General features: G+C 48.4%; 1 protein-coding gene across 1 annotated transcript in view; it reads right to left on the bottom strand.

Moving 5' to 3' along the window:
• The window catches only part of LOC147707981 (amine sulfotransferase-like), a 226258-nt gene that overhangs the window by 121669 nt on the left and 83901 nt on the right, over positions 1–20688 (bottom strand). Inside the window, exon 4 of the mRNA XM_086925691.1 lies at positions 15508–15602. Within this exon, the coding sequence (XP_086781817.1) occupies positions 15508–15602 (95 nt within the window). The remainder of the gene's footprint in view (positions 1–15507; positions 15603–20688) is intronic.

The raw sequence follows: 20688 nt of genomic DNA, 5'->3' as shown, positions 1-20688 counted from the left end.
GCTGCGTGGTTAACCATTGACTTTTGAGTTGGATTTGCTCATTAAGTTGGAGTTGCTCCATCTCTCTTGGCTTTCCGTGTCTTACGTTCTTGCCCTTTGAGTCGCTTGTGATTGGTCCTATTGATGGCTGCTTGGAAGAGTAAGAGTCGCTTGGCTGCTCCAGGGCTGAGTGCAGCCAGCTGCATCTTTTGATTTTGAATGTGGCAGAGTTATGGGCCGTCAGTCCCGCATTTTTGCTCAGCTGGCCCCAATCGACTGCCCCTGACTCTCCAGGCCCATTGCTTGTATTCTCTGCTGCCTCGAGGCTCCTGGTTACTTTGGTGCTCCTACCGTATTGTATCTGGGCAAGTCTGGGCTGGAGAGGTAGGTGTGCTAAGGTACCCAGTGGTGTGCTCTGGTACTCGATATGAGTAGCTTCTGTTTCTATGAGGAGAGATCTTGCCTGCGGCACCTGCCTTGCACTTTCACAAGAGGTTAGAGATCTAGCAGGCAAGCGCAGTCAGTGACTGCACCCGCCTGCAAGGGGAAGTCTGGGGGGTCCATGGGACCCCCTTTACCTCCTGCTGACTACTGCTGTCAGGAGGCACACTGACAGTTCGCCACCTTTTAAATGGCGCACTGTCAATGCGCCACCTGATGGCTTCCTTAATTCTGCTCCCATGTCTGTACATGGTGCGGGGGAAGAGTCAAAGGAATACCCTCATTTGCATAGGGCCCACCCCTATGCAAATGAGGGAACACCCTCTGTTGATAGTGCTGGCGCTTTAAGTGTGCCAGCGCTATCGGTATTATAGAAGGGAGGAGTCTGCACCCCCTTCTATAATACCAAAGTGCCCGAGGGTGCAGAAAGTGGGTGCTAACGCCGGTTGCGCCCCAGGGCATCTTTTGTAATATGGCCCCTGTTGTTTTGAGCAGTTTGCAGGCCTCCTGGACTGGTTTGGATATCAGATGGCTGCAAACCCCGGTTGGTGTGCTGAATTGCCTGGCCCACCTGAACCTGGGGATAGTGGGTCAGCACAAGTGGGAAGCCAGGCCACCACTGGAGCTGAGGCGTTGGCTCCTAAAGACCAGAACACAGAATCCGGGGTGGCATTGCTGACATTGATCTGGTTGTTGATTCTGCACGCTCCTCTCCCTGTTTGAGGATCCTTTGATGGTTTGGTTGTTATGATTTGCTCCTTGTGTGCGCTCACAGAGAGCTCCTGCCTTTAGTTTGGTTGCTGGCTGTGCGGGCCCCTCATCTGGGGCTGAAGGTGATGCTGATGCGAATACTGGGGATGCTGAGGGTTGTTCATCTTTTAGTTCTTGTGCTACTTGGTGAGCATCTGGATGCCAGGTACCTGATTGCCTAATCAGTGACCAATTTTGGTCACTTGTGAAGGTTGTATTATGTGTTGTCAAGAGTTGATTGAGCAAAGGAGGACAGAGTGCTTGATCCATTGTGATCGATGTTCAAATGGTTGTCATTGGTTGATTATGCAGGAGTGGGCAGGTCAGGTCTTCCTTGGGTTGAATATGCCTCACTTGGGGCTATGTAAGGTATAAGGACCGCTGCGCCTTTAAAGGTTGAAGGGGTCTGTAGGCCTTTGTGTCAGGACGCACTCCGCAGGATCCAGAATGTAGCAAGAATGTCCACCTCCTGACCTCACCAACACCCTGACATAGCCATATACAGGGTGTTCGAGCGATCGAGCGAGGGACGTGAAAGGAAGGGAACAGCAGGGAAGGGAGGCTGAAAAAGAAAACACACAATTATAGATATACACTCACATAAACAACTACTCTCATAAATTCTCACTAAGGCGAGACCTATTCACCTGAAGGCCTGTCTCTACGCTCCCAATCCAAACAAAGAATTCGAAAGAACTCATATGTCTCTTCTCCCTAAGGAATACAAACATACATATCAATTCTGGTGACAGAGCAAATAACAATTCCCCTATTTGAGATAAGAGCTCTGGGAACCTTTCAAACAATAAAGATTGGGGTGCTCTCCTAGTATTTGATGATCCTCAATGATATCAGGCAGAGACCCAAGTATTAACCCTTTCGATGCTGATGACGAGCTCAGCTCGTCATCACCCACGGGTGTCGTGTGCTGATGACGAGCTGAGCTCGTCATGGTGCCACTAAAATGGCATTTTCCAGCACAGGGGGGGGGGGAAACGCCCAGCAGCCATGTGGTTAATAAAGTAAAAGATAACATAAATTTGTCTTGTATTTTCCCCACAAATGTAAACGAACAATAGTACAGTTCCTTAGATCCGATCGAACTCCAAACACGGCAGAACGTAGTTGACCTCACTACAGTTCTCCGCTTTGGCACTTATATGTTCCATAAAACATAGACAGTCATTATTCCATAATCCATAATCCAATAGTTAATGTCCCCCAATTCGGCAAGACGTAGTAAAATTACCACCGTCCTCCGCCTTGGTATCTGTAATCCACAAATGAAAGTTCATGGTCACCAGACTCACGGATACTATTACGGCAAGGCTTAGCGGAATACTACAGCCTTCCGCGATAGCAATTCCCCCAAAGACTCTCGTTCGTGACGGTAATGCGAGGAACACACCTCCGCATTCCGCCCTCTTCTCACCGGACAAGAAAACGGCTCTCCCAACGAGAGATAGCACAATACGGAGAAGCCTCTCCGCTTCAAAACTGAGGAGCTGATAGCAGAGCCCCCGCGCTCCTTGCGCAGAAAAGGAAACAAGCGTTCTCGACAGAAAACGCGCACACAGTACCTTAGTCTGGGAAGCACAGAACTCGCTGAACCTAGATCTCTGACCGGCAAGACGCTCCCCAGGAGCCGGATCAGAGCAACGTTGCAGGCAACTAAACAGAATCACGCACAACGTGCTAAGGCTCCGCCCACTATTTATAAAGTACACATGACTGAAGCCTTCTGGGATCTGTAGTTTAAAACGTTAGACAGGCGCGGCTGAGACGATTCCTGACACTTTGTGTGTAAAATTGCTTCAGAAAAGAGTGGAACCTGCACCTTTTAGGAAGTAGAATTCCTTGTAGATAGATGTTGGGTTAGACATGCTGGGTGTTTTAGACCAGCCCACTCTCTGCTTACCATCGCCATGTCCTTTGATGCTTGCTCAGTTGCGATTAATGGAGCTTGGGTGCTGGTTTGTATGGTGGGACATGGCTTTTATTTATTCCCCTTTTCCCATCTGGCCTTGGGGAATAGCCATCCTGGTCCTCCCTGACCTCATTTGATGTCCGGGGGCTGTGCTGAGCTCTATATTCAGTGCACACTGGTTGGTGCCGCATCCTAGTGCCCTAAGCCAGTACTGATGTCTCACATGAGCCTGTGCCCAATCATCATATGTCTGTTGTAAAGATCTGATCACAAACTAGTAGGTGTCTGCCCCTTCTGTCCTTAAAACTATGGAGGAGGAAGTCAAAATTATGTGAACATTTTCTAGGCCTTCGTAGAAGTAATCTAGTTCTAAGTTGTTGCGTTCTGTGAAGAAATATATTGATTCTCAACCACTCTGCTTTGCTGCTGGCCCATCCATTAAATGACAGTCCTCAAAAAAATATCGATCTCAGTATGGCCTTGACTAGTTTGCCTGATGTCATCCATTATTTTCTGAAGGTTTGCTTTAATTTCCTTCTGCTGTATAGCTAGCAAACTTCATGTGTGTTAGTGCTCATGTTTATTTTGCCTTCACAATATTAACCAGGTAGAGGCTACCACTAGAGATGTGTCTCATATGCTGCCTTGTCATCGCCATGTGCAGCGGTATACTGTGGCACAATATATCACAAAGGAACAGATTTATCATTATATTGCATTACCCTTGTGTCACAAATGGAGTCATAACGGCAATGCAATGCCAAAGTCAGATTTACCAATTAGCACAAGGCCACCGTGTGTCACCCTGCATTGCTTGTTAAATCTGGACAAATGAAAGGTAACGCAAGTTGCTGCCTTTCATTACTATCCACACCATATTCTACATTGATGAATAATTTTATGCACATCCATTTTCCACTATGTCTCATTGCACTATGCCCTATGATCTGCCACTCCACTTCACTGTACGATACGACACTCCAATGTACGACAATCCACTACACTCAATGACACTCCATTGTGTGTCACTAACAGTATGCCACTACACTCTACCCTATTTAACTGTATGCCACTCCACTCTAAGCCAATCTACTTTACGTTATTTCACCTTCTGGCTTTCCACTGTACGCTCTCCACTACACAACACTCCAGTGTTTGTCGCTCCACTTCACTTCACTCCTACTCTACAGTATTGTATTGTATACAACTCCACTCTACGTCAATCCACTATACACCACTCCAATCTATGCTATTTCAGTGCACACCACACCACTCTACAGTTCTCCACTCTATACAAGTCCACTATACTCTATTCAACTGTCTGCCACTCCATTCCACTCTATGCCACTCCACTCTTCTCTACAACAAACTACTCAACTCTAACCCACTCCACTGTGTGCCACTTCACTTTATTCTACAATACCCCACTCTACTCTACTCTGACACACCACTCCTGTAGACCCCACTCCAACCTTTGCCACTCCTCTTTACATTATTCAACTGTAAGCAATTCCACTCTATGCCACTCCATTCTATGGTATTCTACTGTATGCCACTGCACTCTAAGCCCCTACACTCTACTTAATTCCACTGTACGCAACTCCAGTCTATGCCACTGCATACAGCTCTAGTGCACTGTATGCATTGTATGCATCTCCACTCTAATCCACTCCATTGTACATTATTCCACTGTACGTCAAGCCACAATCCTTTCTATGATATTCCACTGTATGCCTGTTAGAAACGGGGTAGCGTGGTGCGGAGCAGGAAGGCCAAACTCTGAGGCATTGTGTAAAGCATCTGCACAGTACACTCACAGGTGACACACTACAAAACGAGACCACACCAGGTTAGGTGAAAAAACAGCATTTGTATTATGCAGAACACGTCATAAGGTAATCACAGTTGTAACACTGTTCCAACCGGCACCGGGTAGCAGTCTACAGGGGGACTATTTAAACAGCAGGGCAAATTGGGCCACTGCCCGAACCATCACCTGTACAGAGAAATAATACATGTAAAGTCCATCAGCATTAGGTGAGTAACAGCCAGTAGCTACTGGCAAGTCCAGGCACATAGTTTAGATTACATTGGCAGTAGGCATGAACCTAGGACCTTATATGAAAACTGTAGGTCAGCCGTATCCTATAGCACAAATCATGAGCATAAATCACCTCATTAACATCAGTCTCATTATACCTAACCGTGCGAGCATAAAGGCATCCTAACATGGCATGAAAGTATTAAATATGCACATTAGGCCTAACCATATGCATTAGGCATCCTTGAGGGCATAAACACTAGGCAAAACACCAATATAATGTAAGCATTACTGGGAAAGAAACCATTAGGTATAAATCCCATTAGCATGAGACAGAAATCATTAGCAATGTAAGCATGGAACACATTATACATACATCATGGCATAGCCCTAGTAGGTCAGGCATGGACACACATTATGCAGCACATCAGCCTCAACATAAGTTCATGGGTCATCTCATTAGGCAATAATCAGGGCATACACCCAGAACGGACCCAGGCCAATGGATCTTTCACAAGGGGCTCAAATGCCCTAGGTCCTGCAAAATCAGGGCTGGCTGCAAAAACAGCAAAGCAAGAGTCCGTAATAGTTGCAGCGGCCCGCAAATGCGGTACCGCTGAGGAAAAATGGAGCGCTGGCACAGGAGGCGGGCACCGGCAATGTGCCCGACACACCCCAACCACTAGAGGACTGAGCCCCACTCACCGGGACTCTTCCTCTGGCTGCGGGCTCGGTGGTGTCTCCAGCAGGCCCAGTCCCCAGATGCAGGCTGCCCCACTCACCGGGGCTTCCAGGCAGATCCAGGCGCTGGCAGGTGGCCCCTCCTCTTGGCCACGCTACCTGGGACGACTCCGGACTTCACCCAGGCCTCTCTGGCAGACTCCTCTGGGGCTGCTGATGTGGTAACACGCGGGGCTCTCCTCACAAGCAAGATCCCCGCCTGGACTCCGGCAGCCTTCTCCTTAGGCAGCAGCACTCAGGGCTCTCCTCCGCCTCTGGGGAGACACCACCATGGAGCAAAGTCTCCGTCGACTCTTGGGTGCTAGGCCAGCGTGGGGTAGACTCCCGCCTGGCTTCCGGGTCACTCCTTCCCCTACCGGATCGCCGCAGGCAGTGCGGCGGCCCTCGAAGAGACCTTGGGTCACGGTGGTGATTTACCTGACGGTTTCAAAGTGCGGGGTGGGCTCCCGCTTGTTTAACTAACACCAATGCGGCGATTTTGAAAAGCATTTAAGATGCGCTCGTGCTCGGGCCTCAGTGGTGATTTTGGGCAGTTTCCCAAGAGTGGTGCCATGGGGGTGGGCACCCGCTATGTTAATAAAGCCAGAAATGCTTGGTGGGCACCAGCTGGTTTTTAATAAGCAGGCAATTGCGGGGTAGGCTCCTGCTGTACTTTTACAATAAAACACTCTCCCTGGCGGCACGGGCTGCAGGATCCACACACCTTCTTCTCTGGGGCATGTGCTGGAGGCAGCGCTCACGAGGCGCTAGACAGCAAGCCAAGCACAGCTAATGCAGGGATAAAGTTGTAGCGCTTCCCCAGTGCTAGGTAGGCAGGCAAGTATAGTCACTGGAGATATAGCGCTCATGGGGCGCTAGGGGCCAGGAGGCAGTTAAGGCAGGGCAAGATCAGCAGGCAGTAGGGCGGCTCACCAGACCTGAAGCAGCAGTTCCTAGGAACAGACAACCTCCATTACAATAGCAATCCTGCTAGCGCTGCAGTCTCCACTCCAGCAGAGTCTCCCACTAGCCCTGTGGACAGCAGAGGGGTACAGATTGGCACAGGGGCCAGCACGCAGGCCCTTGTGGCGGTGCCTCCTGGCAGAGTGTCCCCTCCAACTCAAAGTCATCGCTCAGTTAGTCACATGGAGGCACAGCCCCCCCATATGTACCACCTACCAGAAAGGGCTAGAACCTTCTAGAAGGCTCCTGGCAGTTCCATTCCCAACTGACACTATGGGGAGGTGTAGGGCACCCTGTCACTTTGTGCACTAGACTGAGAACCCACCGCAGGCAGGCGGCACAAACCATACAGCAATGGCGTCCATTTTAAAAGTAACATTTCCTTCACTGGTGAAAATAAACCTCTGCACACCATTGCACGGCATTCAATCACGCACATACAGCAAGAGGGGTAGAGGGAAAGCAAAAAGTTTCAAGATGACCCTCGAAGCAGGGCCAAGTCCAATACGACCCCCTCCCAGCCAAAGGCCAGGGTAGACCAATCACTGCCTTGATGGGCTTACCTGCTGAGGGCGAGAAAACATGGATGCAGGCCTGCAACTGCAGGGGCACCCGCAGGTTCTCTGCCACTCTGGACCCAGGTGGTTCCCTCTGTCAAAACTCCCTGGACCAACTAAGCCACCCCATTGTTACTCTCTATTCGGTTGCGGCCGGGACCGGCTCCTAGGCCATCCAGATGTCTCTGGCCCTTGCTGTCTCACAGAGCAGGGGGCAGTAGCCCCAGGCCCAAAGTACCCATTGACCACTTTACTTCTCTTCCGTGCGGTTCTAAACTGCCACTGGTCCTCTTCCCTGGGGTACGCACCCTCAGGCTGACCAGCAGTCCTCCCCTACCTCTCTTTCTGGGGTTTCGCCCTCTCTTCCTATGCGGGCACCCTCAGAACACCACTCTCTCACTCGTCCATGTCCATGACCCTGCACCTGATCCACCAACCCAGGGTCTAAACCCTTAGGCTGAACCGGTGCCAGAGGCGAGTTCCACACCCTCCCAACTGGAGTAGTACCCCTTGAAGACAACTATGGGAGGATACTGCTTACAGACGTCCCTCCCTTGAAGACAACTCTGGGGGATACTGCTTACAGACGTCCCTCCCGCCGGGTGAGGCAGTCCCTGAACCTGGCATCCCTGCCCAGGATCTAAACCCTGTGACTGAGCAGACCCCAGAACCCCTGGAGCTCTGATTACAGACACCCAGGCTCTCCTGACACTAGGGGCTCCCCTTCCATGGATGGCCTATCAGGACAGCCTAGGCTCCCTACCTGGAGCTCCCTTATGGAACTCTCCAGGCCCTGAGGCTGCGGTTGGGGCACCTCGGGACACCTTATTGTCTCACTTCCCCTCCTAGGAGACCGAATGTGAGGCCCTACAACCCTCTACCTACACTCGGACCTAGCTGGGCTATTCAGCATCTCTCCCACCTTGCTGGGCTGGAAGATCCCTGAGCCACTCCCCTTCAGGATCACTCCCCAATGCTTCCTCAGACTCTCTGGCCCTCACCCAAAGGTCTGGCTCCCGTGCAAGCTCCCTGGGATTGGAGAGCCCACGGTCAAACAGGTGTTGGCGTAACCTAGGGAAACAACTGTCGAGTATGTGCTCCTTGATGACTACATGGAACAGCCCTTCCCAATCATTCACCGCGCTACACACCATCCAATCCTGTAGTGCAGTCCAACACACCTCTAAAAACTCCTCCCAGCACTGATGAGCCAGTTTTCCAATACCCTTGAACTCCAACCTGTCCCCCTCTTCCTGGGAATCAGGCACTGTGCTCCGGGTACTTGGAGTGGGACTCTCTACACTGGATTCACTCTCACTGTCACCACTGGATGCCACCCTCACTGGTAAATCCAGACCACAGAAACCACTCTCAGGGGACAACCTACCCTCCTGAGCTAGTCTGTCCCTGGCCAAGGCCCTCTCTGCCTCAGCCATCCTTTCCTGTGCAAGGACATTTTCAGTCTCCAGCTTTTTCTCTTGCACCCACAGCCACCCTCGCTCAACTTTGAGCCTTTCCAGCACCAGCTGATGCTCCCTTTCTTCCCTCCTATCTACCCACTCTTCTGGGGACAGTGAACAGGATGGGGCAGTGCACCCGAGACTGGACCAAGCAAGGGACTCCCTATCTTTGGGGCCCTCACTACTTACTGGTGTCCCCACCCTGTCATCATTTACCTCCTGTTCACGATCCTTAGGGCCACCCTCCTGGCACACGGCCAGGGCCCTCTCTTGCTCATAGTGCTCACTGTCCCACTCATCCTCTTGCCATTTAATCAGGAATCCCTGAAGGCCTGGCTTGGTGTCTGACCCACTTACTAATATATCTCTCTCCTCACAGAACCGCCTCAACTCCAACACACTGTACTTGAACAGATGGTCAAAATCAAAGGCAGATTCCATTTTGGCAAGACACCAAGATGCAGTGCAAGACAAGGGGCCTAGATGCAAGGGCTGCTACAGGAGTGCGCAATTCAAAATGCCACTTTCAGGGATCAACAATAATCCCCAAAAACCTGTGATTACTCTACGTGTAGAATGTGTAGTGCCACCAGTTGTCACCATGTAACTGTGCAAACACAAGTCCTATCCCACCGCTGAACACCGATGTTAGAAACGAGGTAGCATGGTGCGGAGCGGGTAGGATAAACTCGGAGACGCAGCCTTCTCCTTAGGCGGCAGCACTCTGGGCTCTCCTCCGCCTCCGGGAGGCCCCACCACAGAGCGAACTCTCTGTTGACTCTTGGGTGCTCGACGTGACCTCGGGTTGCGGCAGTGATTTCCCTGACAGTTTCAAAGTGTGGGGTGGGCTCCCGCTTGTTCAACTAACACCAAGGCGGCAATTTTGAATAGCGTTTAAGATGCGCTCGTACTCGGGCCGCAGCAGTGATTTTTGGGCTGTTTCCTAAGTGCTGTGCCATGCGGGGTGGGCACCTGCTATGTTAATAAAGCCAGAAATGCGGGGTGGGCACCTGCTGGTTTTTAATAAGCAGGCTGGGTGGATGTGTGGCGACATATGCATGGTCATCATAGGGAATACACATACTTTTCTGCAGTGCATGATTCCTTCTCCAGGTTGGATTATATCTTTGTTCCCAGGGGACTCGCCTATAAGGTATTGTCAACTGATATACTGCCCAGGGCCTTTTCTGATCATTCGCCTGTAGCACTTACATTTCGGTTAGGTCCGGGACGGCAGCCGATTCGGTGGCGTATGTCGGGGTGGCACCTCCAGGGGGAGGAGTACAGGGAGCGCTTGACTAAGGCCATAGCGGATTATTTTGCAGTTAATGCTGGGTCCGTTGATTCTCCCACGACTCTCTGGGAGGCATTGAAACTGACGTTGCAGGGTGTCGATATCTCGTGGTGCGTGGCGGCAAAGAAGGTGCGGCGGCGGGACTTGGTGCGCCGGAAGGCTAATATTGAGGCGTTAGATCACAGGAGCCGGAAGGCGGATGGAGGTCCGGCGAGGAGACAGTTTATATTGGCCCAGCAGCAATACTCCGAGACTCTGATGGATGAGGCGCAGCAGGCCTGGCTGGCTACGTGCAGTCGGGTGTATCAATGGGGAGGTAAATCCAGCAAGATGCTCCACCGCCTTTGTCAGGGTTCCCTGCATGCCCAGCCGTTGCCTTGGACCCTTTATCTAGAGGGGGCACCAATTGTTGAGGCCCCAGCCATCGGCAAGAGTTTTGTGGCGTACTATGAGGGCTTATATGCACCCCTGGAGTGTCTCCCTGAGGAGACGGTCCAGAAGTTTATAGACAATCTCCCCCCCCCCCGGGCTGTATCGGATGGAGTACGGGAGAGGCTAGATCGACCTTTGTCAGACGACGAACTTTGGCACACCCTTGGGGGAGCTGCACCCGAGGAAGGCGCCGGTTCCCAGTAGCTTCCTGAGTGAGCTTTTTTGTGCCGTTAGGTCCCCACTTTAGACCAGGGATTGAGGAGGCATGGGAAAGTGGCTCGCTTCCTCCAGACTGGAGGCATGCGGAGGTGGTAGGGTTTCTTAAGCCGGGGAAGCCTCCGGAGCGGCATGAGTCCTATCGCTCCATTTCCCTTCTTAATATTGAGGCCATGGTGTTGGCTAAGGCTCTGGCAAACAGGCTCAGGCAGCATATAATGGACTTGGTACATCCGGACCAGGCCGGATTCATGCCCCAAAGGGCAACCCGTCATAATATCAGACGCGTGCATGTTGCAATATCGGCCTGGAGACAGCAGCTCTTTTATTGGCAGATAAGGATAGGACGTTTGATTCCCTAAGCTGGGTGTATCTGTTTGCATTATTGAGAAGTCTTAACTTTGGCCCACGTTTCATTGCCTACATGCGGCTGCTTTATACAGATCTTACGGCGTCGGTGCGAATGGGGGGGCGATATCTCGCTCCTTTAAGATCCAGCGGGGCATGCGTCAGGGGTGCCCCCTCTCCCCCTATCTGTTCACACTCGCTATGGAGCCGTTGGCAGCATGGGTGCGCATTGATGCTCAGCTCAAAGGCTTTAGATGGGCTCCCGGTGTTATTGATAAGATAGCGCTATATGCCGATGATGTCCTGTTCTTCTTCACTGATATTGATAGGTCGGGCCGCGATTGCTGCAAATCATACAGATCTTTGGCGAATCCTCCGGGCTCTATATGAACCCGAGCAAATCTACGCTTTGGGTTCTGGATGATCAGCACGAGGCAGGAGACTGTGCTTCCGCGGTATTGCTCGCACCTGGGGGGATAAAATACCTGGGAGTCTATCTCTCAGCTTCACCAATTGTCTCTAGAGAGCGGAACCTGTCCTCATTGTGGGATTGCACGCGAGAGGATCTTAAGACGTGGTCTCGCATGCCCCTAACAATCTATGGTAGGTCGGCTATTTTGAAAATGGTGGCGCTCCCTCGTCTTCTTTATCAATTGCAGAATCACCCCTTCTTGCTTCCGCCGCATTGGTTCCAACAGGCTAATTCGGCTCTGGGTGGGTTTCATTGGGAGGGGGGGGCAGTTTGCGTGGCTCTGCGCACGTGCTTCCTCTCCACATACACCGGGGGCTTGCGACATCGGATGTCCTTTCTTACTATCAGGCGGCACACCTGCTGGTGCTTAATGGGTGGTGGTACAGGGATCGGGGGGGATTCGGTGTATGCTGTGGAGCGCCATTTGATAGGCACTAGGTCACTGCATATGTTGCTTTACTCCGCGCCGCTAAGACGGGGCCTTCCCTCGGCCACACAGGTGGTATTTCATGTCTGGCGGAGGACTCTGCACAGGCTGGGGTGGTGGAATGTTTTGACCAGGGAAACGCCTCTGTGGAGTAATGGGCGGTTGCCTCAGCTGCGCTGCACTGCTTCCAGGGATGAGATTCTATAGGGATATCGTCCCTGGGGACGTAATGACAAATCTGACACTTAAATCCTTTCAAGAGCTGCGTACCGAATATGGGATGCCTTGGTCCCAATTCTTTCAGTATCTAAAGTTCAGGCACGCACTGTCACCCCACCTAGTGGTTCTGGAGTCCCTGCCTGAGTTTAGTCCCCTGGAGGCGAAGGTGTTCATGGGTGCATTGCCAGATCCTAAGATCTCCTGCATTTATCAGATGTTAGTTCATCATTGCTCTACTGATTTATAGCGCCTCCGGACAGCATGGGTGGGGGATGTGGGCGACCTCAAGGAAGAAGACTAGGCGGAGGCTCTGGCGAGCCCACTTGGAGCCGCCAAATCCACACGCCTACGGTTAGTACAATTTAAATATCTGCACCGCGTGTACTATACCAGAGTGAGATTATGGAGGGCGGGAAGGATAGGCTCCCCGGAGTGTCTCCGATGTGGGATGCACGAGGGCACACTTCTACACACAGTTTGAGATTGTCCTGAACTGAATAGATTTTGGATCGGGGTGTTCTCCTGTTTGTCAGAGGTGCTGGCTTGGGAGCTTCCATACACGCTGAGAATAGCATTGCTGCATGTGCTGGAGGGTATTGGGGGTAATAGATATAAGTGCCACCTGCTGCTGCTGGGTCTTACGCTGGCTAAAAGGGATGTAGCCAGGGCTTGGAAGGCGACTCGAGCTCCGCCGCTGGCGGCATGGCGATCTGGGGTAGACTTCTGCATGGGGCTAGAGCTGCCAATCTTTGTTGCCAGGGGATGCCTTCGTACGCATTTAAAATTTGGAAAAGGTGGGCGGACTATTGGGGATTGGAGCATGACCCACCGCCTGAAGAAAGATCCATTGTACATATTTGAATTGAGATGAAGATAGTGATCTGTGGGGTCCTGGACGGACTCAGTGTGCTACATTGGCCATGCAATCCTTTAGTGGGGATGGCATATACGCAATCGGGGGTGGTGGGCGGGGGGATTGTTGTTTGTGATTAAAAGTCTACAGCATTATTGTGATTTCATTGATGTATGCTGCAGTCTCCGGGTTACGGAGCTATGCGATATATGTGACCTGTGACTAATAAAATCTGTTTAAAAAAAAAAAAACATGGAACTATACTTTCTAGAAAGGAAATTATTGTTGTTTAAAAATTGGGAGTTCCTGAATGTTTCAGACATAACATGGAACCAATTTGAAGCTATCACTTTTAAAGGGACTTTCCCCCATTGAGAAATAAAATACCCTAGTGGACCTCATTTTAGGGACCTAAGTAGACTGAAGGGCTTCATCATCTTCAATAGATGTAACTGACTCTTCCCCAACATATGAAGTGTCATGGAAGTACCCAAATGCTTACTTCAGCTCAATATATTTGATCAAATTCCAGATAATTATATGATGAGTCAACCCATGAAATGTGTTGGTTACGCACAGATCTCAGCAGGTTCATGAATCTTAAGAGTGCTGTCTCATCTAAAAACCATGCAGAGAACTCTTTCCTCTTGCTAACCATCCATACAGCCATAGCCTCTCTTCTTTTGGCTCCTGCTCCATTTCCTCTCTTTGACTCATACACTTAAAAGGGTATTTACAAAGAATGTCTATTATTACGTTAAAACCAGCCAGAACATTCTCGAACTTCCCCAAACTTCCCTGAACATTCACTTAAGGTTAATGATTCAGAATAGGATTCTTTTAGATTCAGGCAGAAAAGGTCAAGTGAATTGACCCAAAGCTCATAGAGAAATTCAAGAACACCTACAACCCAATTTTTAAAGTTCACCCAGTTCTAATAACCAAGGAAATTCATCCAATGCGTCCTGAATTTGCCACCAGACATATCTTTGGGAGAGTGTTCTAATAGCTTCATACTCTTCACTGGGACATCTGGGTGAATCTGCAAAATTCCATGGGGACTTTGTTGGATACAGTCTGAGGCGACTGCTACTATAGAAGACTGAGCACCAACAAATCAAATGAAACTAACTAATGCCCAACACCTGTCTGAGGTCATCCACACATGAGTCTGAAGAAATGTTCACCATCCCACAGTTTCCACAATTTTCATTTGACAGACTTTGGCCTCTATTGACTTTTGTCAATGACACTGATTCCGAGCTATCGGAATGCTAAGAAGAGTGTTTCCCTACCTGCCAGACTGCCATAGGAAAACACTTTTGCAGGCATTAGTCATCAGCAGAGTGGATTACTGCAACGGCCTTCTTTTGGGAGCAAATGAAGGGCAGCTCAAAAAACTGCAGGTAATCCAAAACACGGCAGCAAGGGTAGTCCTCAATGCCCCCCCCAGGACTCCCTCCCTCCCACTGTTGACTAAGCTCCATTGGTTACCAGCGAGGAAGCGAGTGCATTTTAAGACCTTATGCACTATACACAAAAGTGTGATAGGCAAAGGCCCAAAATATCTGGCCAATATCTTCCTGCCTTATGCCCCTGGGCGAACCCTGCGCTCTGGTGACCAGCAGCTTCTGCAGGTACCAAGAATAAAAAAGTCTAGACAAGGAGGGCGAGCCCTGGCCCACCTTGGACCAAAGCTTTGGAATTCCCTACCTCTTGAGATGAGAACACTCACCAACCATCTGACCTTCCGTAAGGTCTTAAAAACACATCTATTCCCCATTAACTGATCCCCCTCTGTCAATATGTACCATTCATCTCTTCATTATCATCTGAGGATATTCACACTGGCAAAGCGCGGAGATACCCCTCCGGGGGTCTATTCATGCGCTATAGAAGAATATAAAATAAAAATAAATAAATAAATCAGTTTAGCTCAATGTTATTTCCCTCAAACATTCTGTGTTAATCAGTTAGTGCAGGTCTACACTTATAATCTGAGGAGGTCTCACCAACTTTATTTAGCCCATTGGTTCTTTTAACTGTGTTGCTTCTTAAATTGTTGATATTTAGCTCAGTCAGTTCTACTAAAGTGCAAGACAAGGACACTATAGGGAAAAAGTTGACTTGCCTTAGAAAAAATCCCTGGCACAAGTGTTGTGGGAGCTGCGCATGCACTCGCAAACATGTGTCCTCCTCATTAACACCTGGGTAGATTGTTTGGATATAGTGTTCATGTTGTGCTTCATGTTTTGTAGTTGAAAATCAGAATGACTTACAAGTAATAAGAACCGAATCATGTTATTCAGCAAACATCCTGCACAATGAGCATATGCACAAATCACACTTTGAGCAGTAGCATGCATTTGTTAAATTATTTACATTAGCTTATTATTCAGATGACTAACCTTAACCATGTCTTCATACTGGAGAAAAAGTATATTATACTCATCCTTGTGAGTGTACCAGCCTTTAACATGGTCAAACCAGGAGCCAGAGTGCACTATTGGGAAACAAAGAGGAGTTAGCCGAATGAACACAAAATTAAAGTATTAGCAATACACAATGTCAGGTCGGACAGAGATTATCAGTTTTTTATCTCGGCATCAGGAATTCTTTTAATTGAGAAGAGAGTTGACATTTTTGTAAAACAGACTACTCACACATATAACAGTATCAACTAATATTTTTGAAACATGAAATCCTCAAAAGATTAAAAAAATACCGTTGCCATACAGTTTGAGCCTATAGAGTTCTATTGCATTCTTGTGCATGAATTTCAATTTTCGGTTTGCAGGTATTCGTCCAAATCTACTTCTCGTTACTTCATCAGTCACTCTTAAAAAACACTTCTCACCCAAGTCCTCCATCTCTTAGGACTGAGCCCTGTCACACTCATCTTTTCCTCTCCCATTCACAGGTGACACGTGCTCCCTCACCCACACAGCTTAGTAATTGGAGAAACGGTGGCGTTAGGGGACTGCTGCTGAGTGTAGAGCACAGTGGAGACTGTGACCATTGTGAGTGACTACAGTTCACAAACATGACTCTAGGGTACTCTAACACCATGCAGAGAACTGGAGATAGCAGATATGCAGGATGGTGAAGAGAACTCTGGTGTGACACCACCCCTTCTCACATAAACCCAGAGCCAATGTACCTGAAAGCAATTAGCCATCAAAGGCTTTTAAAATGAAAAAGCTACAGAGGGGCAGTTTCACAACTTTGGTCCTGATTAAAAAAACTGCACTTTGACCAGCTAGACTATTCCTGTTGTGTATACCTCCTAATACATTACTGCCAATGACTGCTTATTTAAAGTGGATTTGACTGCATTTTTTCAAATTCATGCCTTATTTTATTTCCTGTGGAAGTGGGGGAGCCCTGTTGAGTCTTGTCCTTTCTTACTTTGTACCTTTCTCCTGCCTCATTTTCTTTTGATTCACCCACAGAGACATATGAAAACCAGATTCTTTTAGATTCTGTACATCCCAAGATAATCTATCATTGCGTAACAAAATTGTTTCAAATTGATTGGCTGGCTGACAGCCCACCAGAAAATATCAAGTTTCACATATTTTGCAAAATTTCCTTAAAGGGACATTTTTTATTGTTCTCACTAACCCAGGAGCATATATATCTTTGGCAAAGTAAAATCTCATATGTCTTCAAACAGGCCTTCTTAGTGTGACTCTTCTAAGCATATTTGGTTTTTAATTGTTTTTGGGATGCCCAAAGGCATTTAGCAGGAAGGAGAGTTTATTGATATCAGGAAATTTATCAGAAATACTGGCTTGTGGCTCCTGGTCTTCGGCGAGGGAGAAACCTCAGACAATGGAAAAAAATATATCAAAACAATATGTTTTCAAATTCCTCACCCTCTGAGAAATCTGCTGGTGGGTGGAGTACCTAATTTACCACAACTAAGTGATTTGACCCATGATCCAGTAATTGTTAAAGCACACACCTTCTTGACTTATTAACGTAAGCCTGTTCGTGTAATGTGTGTCCCAGTGTGGCGCTCAAATCTTGATGTATAGAATCCCAAAAGGTGCTGAGTTTACAAACTCATATAACATGAAAGTGGTTGCCTTCCGCTACCCCACAACCAACCGCGGTCGGTAATGGGTGTACCTGCAGGGCAGTGATGTGGGGAGGGGGAGGGGCAGGGTGTGGGGTAGTAATCTATGGATTACGGAGCTTTACAGGTAAGTAAACATTTAAATAAATAAAACAAATTTTATTGCGTGCACTGCATCCCCATCCCGTCACCGCCCTGCAGGTACACCCATTACCGACCGCGGCTGCCCACAACTGAGGCTGTCATGAATGGTGCTCCTGTTAATGCACCAAAGTCGTCAGTGCGGGATCAGCTAGATTTTATGCAAGCACTTACATTGGATCAGCCTAAAGCACACTGAAATAGAGGCTTCTCTTGGCGACCTGCATGCCAGTGTCAATTTAAAGTCCTCAAGTGAGCCTTAAATCTGCTCCCACTTCCACTTAAGGTTCAAGAAGGTGTCAGGAGTGCTGATATTGTGTCTTATTATACCTACTGGCCTAGTTTCATAGGAAAAGCATTTTTTGACATGGGTATAACTCTGGCGTCGTTTGACCAATGTGCATGAAATTTTGCCAGAAAAGGGTCACAGTGGGTACTATTGATTGGGAAAGTTTGGGGGTGATCCGTGCAGTGGGGACCAAAATCTGGGGCATGAAACACTGTTGAGTTTGTAATGCTAATTCCCATAGGAACATTTAGCCAGAGCTACAGCCCGAACTGCTGAACGGAATCAATCACACCAAATTAGGCAAGGAGGTAGATGTTGGTACAATGAAGTGCCTGTTGCCTATTTGGTGTATATCTGTTTAGTAGTTTTGGAGAAATTCAGGTTTAAAATAATAGTGATATCTCTGGCTGCAGAGCCTTCTTGAACAAGGTAAGCTCGTGCAGGGAAACGCACTGCTTTGATTGATTGCCAACACTTCAACCAGGAAGTGTTGGCAGCCAAAAAGGGCCATGGTAGGAATACCCTGACCCCCAAGCCATGGTCTTGAGGTCCCCCTGGGACCCGGTAATAGCATAAAACCATTTAAATAAATTAAAAAACGCTGCAAATTTGCCGCATAAAAAATAAAAAAGCAAGTGTGGGCTCCAGCGCGTGCTTTAAAATAACCCCCAGGTGTGCCAGGTTTTGGGGGCATTTACTAATTATAGGAGAGAGGCACATGGCGCCCCCCTCCCAGGTCTTATGAACGCCCCGGGGACCACCACCTCCCCAGGGCACTTCTGATAATAAATGCAGGCAGGTCCAATGGAACCACCTGCAGCCCTGGGGACCGCCGCCTCCCTGGGGCTATTTTGAATTGCTGAGTGGGGGCCTCACAGATCTCCACTGCCCCGGGGATCCGACCTCCTTGCGGCTAATTAAAATTTTATAGGGGAGCCTCCTGGACCACCAACTCCCCGGGGCTAATTTGATAGCATGAGGGCTGCCACACGGCCCCCCTCCAGGAGCTCATAAATGGCCTTGGGTACCGCAACCTGTTCGTGTCAGCACGCTTCTCCGCTTTCCATTTTGTCAGGTGCCCGACGCGTTTCAGGGGGCCTCCCCCCCTCATCAGGGGCTGCTTTCAAACACACTTGTGGGGCATCACGTGTTTTATGACGTTCAGACAAACCTCCTGGTAGGCGTGTGTTGGAAACACCGTCATACCTTGATTTCTGGGATTTGAAGTCCTGGTGATGCAAACAATATAAACTTTTCAGTAAAGTCGAGTGTTCTGAATCATTGATGCATGATATTTTGACCTTTAGTAGGCTGTATTCACGGTTCAGCGCGCCGTGTTTTGACACAGAGTCCTGCGCTCATAGTCCCTCCAAACAGTTCAGAGGTCCGAGCCTCATCCTGCCGGCCAGTCACTTCCCAGCCAACAAGCGGAGGTGCTCTCTCCACGGTATGGCCACCGTGCAATAAATTGTTCACCAAATGCCAAAGGCTTTGAGAGGCACACTGCGGGACTCTTCCCTCTGGGCTGTTCGTGTCAGCACGCTTCTCCGCTTTCCATTTTGTCAGGTGCCCGACATATATATATATATTCACTAAAAAAACAATAGGCTTCAGGGGTGTTATAGTTAGCTGGCCATTTCACTCATATAAAACCATTGAAATTCCCCCGTTATAGTTAGTTGTACTAACTGTAATTCACGCGCCCGCAATCCACTGCTGATGATGTCACATATTACATCATTTATGACATGGTCAGTGATATCACTGATGACATCACTGATGACATCCAGTGAATGTGGTTTGGTTCGATATTTAAATAAGTATTATATATATATAGCAATGTGCCCTGAAGACTGAATGGATGTATAAGTGTCTGAATGGAGAACTTAGTAGCAATGTGATTGACTGTCTAAGTGGGTTGAGCAGCTCTTTAAAGCAGGCGACCTCTAATGTTCCGAAAATCAAAGGGGAATATTACCTGTACTTCTCTGCGCAGACAATCCGGTCCTTATGGGCCGCACTCCAAATGCTCTAAGTACCTTTGTCAAAACCTTTACACAGCATATGGATGATTTAGATTTGCGGGTGAATTTAAAAAAAATCTTTTATTATGTCCTGTGGGCCAGGGAAAAGTCAGCTTAACACCATTTTGGTAGGGGCTGACAGATTACACTCCACCAGTTCATTCCCATATTTAGGGATAGTCTTTGCTGCGAACGGCTCGTGGAGTGGACATTTGGTCCACTCCACGAGCAAGTTCTCAAAAGCCATCAATTCCATTCTTAGCCTACCTCGCCCAAAGAAAATAGGCGCAACTAAAGCCATTTAAAAAAAATGTAAATTACAGTGCTCCCCAGTAGTTACATACGGGGCAGAGATATGGGGCTAGGCAAAAACCCATAGTATCCAATCAGAAGAAAATCGCTTTGGTAGGAAAATTTTGGGTGCCCCAATCTCTACCTCTGAGTATATCTGTTACAAGGAACTAAATCTGTAGTTCATATGTGATTTTATTGAGACAAGACCAGTGCTATTTTGGCTTGCGATCTCGATGAATAAATCAGCCACCCTGAAACTATAAGTGACTGTCTTAACTGTGAAAACGGAATAGCCATCCCCTGGCTCTCAGGAGTTTACAATAGTTTATGCAGGGTGGATAAAGGCCATCTCTTTTCAGATCCTGCCAGAATTGAGCATAAAGATAAGAATGAGTTAAAACACGCACTATAAGCACTTTACAACTCAGAAAGGACAAAAAAGGAACTTAATAAAACGTCAGTTGTGGCATACATGAGCAATGAGTTGTGCAGGCATCCACTTCCACTCTATCTTAATCTGTCAATGACCAACTGGGAAAGATCACTCCTGTTCCGTTTAAGGGCAGGAACTATACGATTTTTATTATGTTTCCCCCTGGGCTATTTTTCAAAATCACATTATAAGCACTGCCCTTGTGATGGAGTGATAATCAAACAAAACAATTGCCAGTGCTGAGAACCTCACTCGAAGGCTAACAAACTGTAAGAAATGGTGGTAATGAATGTAACAATAACACCTGCTTTATGAATTGCAACGTAT

This window comes from Lissotriton vulgaris, chromosome 6 (assembly GCF_964263255.1).
Source record: "Lissotriton vulgaris chromosome 6, aLisVul1.2, whole genome shotgun sequence".
Lineage (NCBI taxonomy): Eukaryota > Metazoa > Chordata > Amphibia > Caudata > Salamandridae > Lissotriton > Lissotriton vulgaris.
The sequence above is the reverse complement of the archived record's forward strand: the minus strand, read 5'-3'. Positions and strand labels throughout refer to the sequence as shown.